This window comes from Tachysurus vachellii, chromosome 12 (genome assembly GCF_030014155.1).
Source record: "Tachysurus vachellii isolate PV-2020 chromosome 12, HZAU_Pvac_v1, whole genome shotgun sequence".
NCBI classification, from domain to species: domain Eukaryota; kingdom Metazoa; phylum Chordata; class Actinopteri; order Siluriformes; family Bagridae; genus Tachysurus; species Tachysurus vachellii.
Window position 1 is genome coordinate 9,367,954 of NC_083471.1, and position 8,878 is coordinate 9,376,831.

At 40.7% G+C, this 8,878-nt stretch overlaps 1 protein-coding gene across 6 annotated transcripts in view; it reads left to right on the plus strand.

The window, feature by feature from the left end:
• The first annotated feature begins 4,551 nt into the window (after positions 1–4,551).
• The window catches only part of tnksb (tankyrase, TRF1-interacting ankyrin-related ADP-ribose polymerase b), a 12,200-nt gene continuing 7,873 nt past the window's right edge, over positions 4,552–8,878 (plus strand). For 4 of the 6 annotated variants that reach the window (XM_060882841.1, XM_060882842.1, XM_060882843.1 and 1 more), the window contains exons 1-6: positions 4,553–5,000; positions 5,695–5,919; positions 6,080–6,175; positions 6,279–6,315; positions 6,399–6,474; positions 6,823–6,843. In XM_060882841.1, coding sequence (XP_060738824.1) covers positions 4,613–5,000; positions 5,695–5,919; positions 6,080–6,175; positions 6,279–6,315; positions 6,399–6,474; positions 6,823–6,843 — 843 coding nt within the window. In that variant the 5' untranslated portion in view covers positions 4,553–4,612. Of the gene's footprint in view, positions 5,001–5,694; positions 5,920–6,079; positions 6,176–6,278; positions 6,316–6,398; positions 6,475–6,822; positions 6,844–8,878 lie in introns of all 6 variants that reach the window. The other 2 variants (XM_060882846.1, XM_060882847.1) reach the window with 2 other exon arrangements.

Here is an 8,878-nt window from a genome sequence, read left to right on the forward strand (position 1 = left end):
AAAACAGAAATTGTAGAAATTAAGTTCAGTTAAGTTAAGAGAATTTCGTTAAAGTTCGTTAATTTTAGTGAAGTTTAGTTAAGTTCCATTTAAGTGTAAAGTAGCATTAAGAGTGTACAGTAGTGAGTAAGTGAACGAAAGTGAAAGTGTAATTCCTCCTAACTCCTCCGCCTGTTTACTCCTCCCTCACCCTCTGTGCGCATCTTCCGTTAGCTCAAGTCGTCTGATCTCCAAGGTAAATAATACACTTTTTTAACATTCTCTTTATTACTATATATTATATTTTTATACAATATTTGTCATTTATAAATACAGGTACTGTACATTTTTCATATTCAAAACACATAAACAAAACAACTGGAGTGGAATTTTGCGAGCTGGAACGGATTAATGGGATTTCAATTCATTTAAATGGGGAAAATTGCTTTGAGATACGAGCAATTTGAGATACGAGCAAGGTCACGGAACGAGTTAAACTCGTATCTCATGGTATTACTGTATAGGCCTATATTAAACATATTAAACCTATGTTGGCAGTCCCGGGCATAGAACAAAAAAGTAGGAACAGTAACAAAATGGGCAGTAAGCAAAGATGGATAACACACTCTTCTACCTGCAATCAAAGTAGCAACTTTGGATACACGGTCACCCTAATAGTTCAACAATCAACAATTACCGCTATAAATATGTTGGGCTTATTCTACCTCCATTACCTTACCAGCAAGAGAGGGAATCCATTTAGTAAGATAAGTATGTATAAATTCCGAGGATCATCTCTTTCTACCCCCTCTTTCTGCCCCACAAGTCAGAGTTTTATTACGTGATGCAGGGTTGTCTGCATGTTGTCAAATTTGTTTCTCCTCTGATGAACATCCTCTTCTAGAACTCCCAGTCTGTCTGCAATCAGGGCAATTTCTTCCTTTAACAGTTCCCTGACAAAGCTAAGGTGTAGCTTTAGCTTGCTAGCAACAATGGCACCAAGTTCCTCCACAGGAACAGAGTTAGGATTTTTGAATCTAGTTTTTTCTCTGGGGAAGCCAGTGTAATTTGACATTTTGTCATCTTACTTCACAGTTTTGTAGAAAAAGAGATAGAAACTAACCAAATATTGATAGTTTTACTGGGAACTCAATAGATTAAGGATACCAAGTCAGGGAGCAATCAAACTACACCATTTTTTTTTGTAACCTAGTGAACCAGTGTTGCTCTGGTAATTGTAAATGTAAATGAACAGCCGGGAATGCTGGCAGGGCAGATCTTTTCCAGTGCAGGAAAACTCTAGCAGCCAAACACAGCGTGTTGGAAACACCGTCTTCCCTCACAGTAGAGAGGAGAGAGAAGCATGGGGCACTATGGTTTTTCAACTCTAAGGTGTTTGTGTGACAAAGGAACTAATTATGCTTTTTGTCTTTCCATTTATTATTTACAGAACGACTGGGGGATACTGAAGCTGACAACGGCACCTAGCAATTCTGTGAATTGCCATACTCCTGAGTATTTCCTCATGAAATCTGATGCCTCAACTGCTGCTGCCTGTCTCCCGCACAGTCAACTTGTCCTGGACGGCTTGGACTATTCCCTGTCTGAACACTAGGGGGACTTCCTGGGAGGCTTTGTCTGTCTTGTGCCATGTGCTTTTGTTTACATTTTATGTTCACATGTCTACCCCGCCCTATCCTTAATCCAGTCCATACAGTCCCCCCTCTGCACACCTTTTCCTTGTAGCTCAATGATTGTCCTCCTTATATATACCTGTTGTCTTGCACTTGTGGTTTCTTGAGTCATTGTGTGATTTTGTTTGTTGTTGTATCTCCTGGTTTCTGTTTTATTTTCTGTTATTTCAGTTGCCTACTGTTTGTAATTTGTTATTTTTCTTAAGAAACCCCCTTTTTATGTTATTTCTGCATCTGGGTCTAGATTTCACCCTGTTAAGATACTTGTATCATTAAAGTGTGTTACCTAACGATTTTTGGAGCACTATTGTGGACTTTTTTCTGAATTTTTGGGTCTTTGGGACCTCGCTCTGCATCTGCTCCTGTGCGGGAATCCACTTTGTTTCCTGTTTTCCTGTGGAGCACCATGACCTAAGTGCTGTGGTATGTTTTCTGATTGCTGCTGTGAACTGGTCGTATTTGTGTGCTGTAAACACTATCATGTCTCAGTATTAATTGTGAAAAGCCTGATTAAAAGTTAATGCACACCAAGTTATGAAGTTCCTTTATATTTCACTTCACTCATTACCTTGTGCAGTTATTATGAAGCCATTATGAAGCCATTTAATCAGCCTGAGTTTAATTCACTTTAATGTGTAGCTATATATCCAGTCAAACTGTAACATGTACACAATGTGGAAAAAGCATAATTTATTGTAGAATTACAGAATGTGAGGAATATACTGTTCAATTTTGTAAAGCCATAATCTGATGGTAAAATATAACATTTTGTGTAACTGTCTTTTCTGCAACTTTGACTTGATCCAGTTATATCTGAAATTATTGAAGGTTTCCCAGCTTAACTGAAATAACTTTGCTTTGCTGCATATTTACATTAAAGCTAACCACATGCCATGGGAGGCAGCGCTGCACTGTGATTTTATCTCTAAACTCCGCTATTTAAACTGTAATGAATGCCACTGAGCTAAATTCTCATTTTCACTGACTCTTAACTGCTCAGCACAGCTGAATAATAATAATTAACTGTTATAATAAAGTACATGTTGAAGACTTTTTGGAAACTGTTCCTTCATCAGCTGCTCCTCCTTCTCCACTCTGCTCCTCCCCTGAGTGTTTCTCCTTCTGCACACCTGAAACCACATGCATACACATGGTTTACCAGTAAAGCTCAGTAATTCTGTCCTACCCCTGGTTAAGCATGCAATGACCTTGTACCTTCCAACAGATGGTCCACTTTCTCTGCAGCTCCTTCAGAAAACAAGCAGTCTGTTGAAGAGATAAACACTGAGCCGGGGCATTGATCACTCATCTGATATTTACAGACTCTACAGCATGTTATACATCACCTCCAGTGAGGTCTCCAGAGCCTTCCTCTTCTTCTGAGGAAGACTCAAAAAGTACCTGATGATGGGAATAAACAGGACTGATATTCACACTGGAGTCTAGCAGCATATATCTGCTTTCATTGATATATGTGTAGAGAGAATTCAGCAGATCCCAGTAACTAGGAAAAGTTTAGTGCCCTTTTAGTGTGTAAGACATTTAAAACTTAAAAAAGGAGGTACTGGACACAACACATGAGATTTTAATGAGAAATTTAAAGGATTTAAACAAGAATCATATCCTTTTTATCTTCATTGATTATTGCCATGATGTTGGTGAAAATTATGATACACAGAGGGGAAAATAAAATAGATATAAAACTCTTTGGTCCAATTTAAGTTTAGACTTCTCTGGAACTTTAGAATTTGGTTGTACAGGTATCATCTTGGCCTCACTGCCCCCTACAGGCCATAAATCGCATCTGCAACATCATTCAAAAGTCTTAAGAAGCCAAGAACAAAAATCCTCCTTCAGCCTTTTCAGTTATAATCAGAAAGTCCACATATATACAAATTCACATGATATTTAACTCATAAGTCATCTGATATTAAATCTATATTAATATTATATAATAATATTAAACTGCACTAAAACAGATATATAATCTCTCACCTCTTTAAGTAGGAGCCTTGGTTCTGACTCCCTGAGGCACCTGAAGAAATGGGCATGGTGTAACACACTCACAGAACACACACTAACACACAGAACACACACTAACAAGCATCAGCGAACTCCATGCAGATCATCTAAAATGTATAACTGCTGAAAAAATACCAGCTGATAAGCCTGAAAGTTGGGTTTGTTAGTGTCTCCATAGCAACAGGAGCAGCGTGTTTATATAGATGCCATCAGACAGAGTGAAGACATTTAAAGTCTTCAGTCGATTTATGAGCATTATTTATTTATTGATTTACGTATTTATTTATTTCTCAGTGGAATAATCATGTTATAAAATGTCATGTGACAATAGTACAATAACAAATGATCAACAACAAATTATATTTTAATTATAAGGTGATTAACTTAATCATTTTCTATTGAAAAAAGGAAATAAACTGAAACTTTAAACACCTCACGGTTGACTTTTGTCCATGTTGAGAACAAGGATAAGCGGTAGAAAATGGATGGATGGATAAATGCATGCTAAATGACATCACAGTTTGAAAATCTAAGAACAAACACACACATGACAATGTTCAGCACGATATGTTTTGCAAAATACATTAAAGTTAATATCTGCAGCGGGTATAAAGTGTTTACAATAAAGTGTTTAAACTGAACCCTTTATAACTAAACCCCAGAGTGGTGATGAACTGTTCAGGAGGAGCTTTGGAGTAGAACAGCGTGAAAGGGAGTTAGTTTAAAGATATTTTTATTTGTTTAATACATTTGTTTTTATAGCACGTGCACCATTTCTAAAAGTTACACACACACACACATTTCCTTCTGCCGTATTCTCTTAAAATAAAGCCAAACAGGAAGTCCCGCCTCACTAACCGGAGGTGAGGCAGCTCCAGCTGTTTATTGTTGACACAGTGAGGGAGACGGGTGTAAAGATGGCTGTGTCCCGTCGCTCCTCTCATCATCATCATCATCACCACGGAGCGCTGCCTTCACCTCCGCGCAGCGTCCTGCTCCCTTCTCCTCCCCCGGAGACTCCCTCAGTCACTCCGGACTCGGCGACTCTGAGTCCGGCGGACAGCAGCACGTCAGTGGAGGTGGTGGTTCCCGAGGCCTCCCCGGGCCGCCCTGCTTCGTCTCTGTGCACTCAGGGCGACGGCGCTGCGGGGGAGGAGAGCTGCGCAGCCGGGGGTGCGTTCCGCGAGCTGTTCGAGGCCTGTAGGAACGGAGACGTGTCCCGGGTCAAGCGGCTGGTGGACTCTGTGAATGTGAACGCAAAGGACATCACAGGCAGGAAGTCCACACCGCTCCACTTCGCCGCAGGTCCGAGTACAACTCCGTTATTAACGCTAATCATCTCTGTTTACACTCTTAGCTTAGCACTTAGCACTTAGCTTAGCGCTTAGCATCTTCTACCGATCTCGGGATCTCTATTAGATTCACTTCCCTTTACCTCCGAGATTGTAATATATTATAAACGCAGTCAAGTGATGTTACATAAAGTGTTTAAAGTGTCTGTAAATTACATCTATATCAGCGGTTCAGACAGTAAATGTGCTTTAATAATTATTCTATTGCTTCTGTTAATATTTCATTCTTCTTCTGTTTCTACCGTTTTTATACATTTTAAGACATTTCTAGTATCTAATGTAGTGTTCTGGAGCTGTATATAGTGCTCTGAGTCAATTTTTACATAGAATAATAAATATATATATGTTGTTGTGTTCTCTATTCACATATTTATAGAAAAATAAACAGATATCTGGGTTTAAGGCACAACCAGAGTGATAATCATTTTTATTATTTTTCTATAATATGATGAGTTTTGTCTGAGTTGTTGTTGCCAAAAACGGGCATGTGGGTGGGGCATTAAACAGTGCAGGTCAGTGATTGGTCAGGTTTAGTGACATGAGAATGGTCCTGTTTGCTCAGGTGAACAGTAAAGTACTGCAGGATTCATGGGAATTGTTGCTTTTTCCCCCCACACATGTTTTCTGATATTTATGACACGCTGCAGGTTTTGGTCGTAAGGACGTGGTAGAACATCTCCTGCATACAGGAGCGAATGTTCACGCTCGTGATGACGGTGGTCTCATTCCTCTCCACAACGCGTGTTCATTTGGTCACGCTGAGGTAGTGAGTGTGTTGCTGTGTCAGGGAGCTGACCCCAATGCCCGGGACAACTGGAACTACACACCGCTGCATGAGGCCGCCATCAAGGGAAAGATAGACGTGTGTATCGGTGAGGACATGCTCACACCACGCTTATAGTACTGTACAGAGAGGGAGTGTTTCTGTAATGTGATTGGATGAACATGGGGCGGTGAGACAGTGATCTGTTAGGATAGAACAATTATGTAACTGTGATGTGTGATATTTTATTAACTGTTTGTGTGTTTCAGTTCTCCTCCAGCATGGTGCTGACCCCAACATCAGAAATACTGACGGCAAATCAGCTCTGGACCTGGCAGACCCTTCAGCCAAGACTGTGCTCACTGGTAATCCATTACAGTGTTTACACACACACACACACACACACACACACACACACATATACACACTAAGATACTGTTTTGTTTCATGATTGTGTGTTTGTTTCAGGTGAGTATAAGAAAGATGAGCTGTTGGAGGCAGCGAGGTGAGTGTGTTTCATATGGCATGTGGTAATGATCTACTGTCTCATATGCGTGTTGTCTAACTGTGTGTGTGTTTTCTCCTTAGAAGTGGAAACGAAGATAAGCTGATGGCTCTTCTTACACCACTCAATGTCAACTGTCATGCCAGTGATGGACGCAAGGTGACAACACACAAACACACACACCATCTTGATGAGATGTAGTAGTGCGTTCACATTGTGTCAGAATTACACACTGAGCTCTCATACTGAGTCTCTCCTAATTGGTAATGTGTTGTTACTGTGGCAACCACATTTAGCTTCATTGCATTATTCTCCAGTGTGTGTGTGTTAGTTTGATGCTATTGATAACATAATTGTGATTGTTGATGATGAGGTGGTTAGAGTTAGTTTTTCGACACAGTGTGAACACATCATTGTTTCTCTTACAGCTGTAATGTCAGTCTGTTAGATTTTAGGCCTAATTTTCTTACGTTCTGCCTTTTTTTATTTGTCTCTGGCTACTTTCAGTCAACTTCACAAAAAATGCTGGTAAGTTTATTTTGAAAACCAAAATGTTGATTTAAACTGTGATCTTTTTTGCACTCTAATTATACATGTATCATTTTTTTTCCACAATGTCACTATTTTTCATCCCAACTGCTCTGAAATGAGACGTTTTTAAATGTTAACCATGGTTATGAGTTGGTTTTATAGACATGTGCTGATATTTGGTTGCAAATTTCACTAATACATCATCTGAAAGAGAAATTCTGAAAAAGAATTATAAGACAGCTGGTCATGTTACTGAGGAACAGTAAAGTGTGAACTCCTTTGTCCTGAAGATGTGGGAGAATTTCCAGCTTCACCTCTGACTGGTCCACAGCACTGACAATGAAGAATTCATCACCACATTCCTTTATGTGCAGCGAGTGCTGTACACATCCCTGTAAATGAGCCTTTACTATAGAAACCATAACACAAGAACGAGTGCATTAATATAAACAAAAAACTTTGACACTTTTTCATTGTAACTTTGAACAAATGTTTTAAACTCATGGTATCTTAAGTCTGTAACCTTAGTGTGCCAGCATTAATGCATTCAATGCTAGAGATTTAAGTACTTATGTATGTCGCTCAGGATAAGGGCATCTGCCAAATGCTGTAAATGTGCTGCTGTGCCACTGAGCTGCTGTTCTAGAGATTTAATCAATCCCTTCTGACCAATCAGAGTGCAGAACTCAGTAGCTCTGTGGTGTGAATATTTTTATTAAATGGAATATCAGCACATGTCTGTACTTTTTAAATCAGATGCCATTGTGCTTGAGCCTGTCATCCTGCACGCCGTGTGTGTGCGTTTGTGTGTGCGTGCAGTTTGCACATATTTGCTCATGTGATCGTTCCATAATTGTGTGTTCTACATACAGTCATGAATCAGATGGACCAAATGATAAATGGAGCTGGGGCAGATTTACTAAACCTTTCCTGATATTTTTGCTGGTTCTCAGACCCATTGCTCAAGCTGTGTTAGTTGGTCAGAGGGCAGTTTATACACACGTAGGCTCTCTGTGAAACACTACAGTGTGGCTTTAGCAGTAGGTTTAGGTTCCTTGTCCTGTTGTGGACTGGAGCAGGTTATCATCTAGGATTGTCCTGTATTTGGCCACATCCATCTCACCCCCAGTCCCTGCTGATGAAAACCATCCTCACTACATGACACTACCACTACCATGCTTCACAGTGGAGTTTGTTCTCAGACTGGTGACTTTCCACCAAATGTAGCACTTTGGTCTCCTTCATCTCCTGGTCCACTTCACTTCTTCAGTATGCTGAAGTTCAGGGGGTGATTACTTATACACATCACAGTAAACAGAAGGTATATTTCTGTTTGCTGTCTTAAGGAGGTGTTTATGGGTAATATTCCAGATAGTAGTGTGTTTTTCTGTCCTGTTCTGGGTGGTGGTGATGATGTGGGTGACTGACTGTCTGCATGGGTTTGCTGTGAGAGAATGATGCATCCTGTCAGCACTGCATGAGAGAGAGAGAGAGGTTTGAGTGTGTGTTAGCTGCTTGTGTTAGCATGTGGACTTTGTTTAATAAAAGATTTCTGTTACATAGGTGTGATTTAATCAGCAGTCAGGAGTGGGATGTGTGATTGGTCAGGAGTGAGAGGCGTGATTGGTCAGGAGTGGGATGTGTGATTGGTCAGGAGTGAGAGGCGTGATTGGTCAGGAGTGGGATGTGTGATTGGTCAGGAGTGAGAGTCGTGATTGGTCAGGAGTGAGAGTCGTGATTGGTCAGGAGTGAGAGTCGTGATTGGTCAGGAGTGAGAGGCGTGATTGGTCAGGAGTGAGAGGCGTGATTGGTCAGGAGTGAGAGGCGTGATTGGTCAGGAGTGAGAGGCGTGATTGGTCAGGAGTGAGAGGCGTGATTGGTCAGGAGTGGGATGTGTGATTGGTCAGGAGTGGGATGTGTGATTGGTCAGGAGTGAGAGTCGTGATTGGTCAGGAGTGAGAGTCGTGATTGGTCAGGAGTGAGAGTCGTGATTGGTCAGGAGTGAGAGGCGTGATTGGTCAGGAGTGGGGGG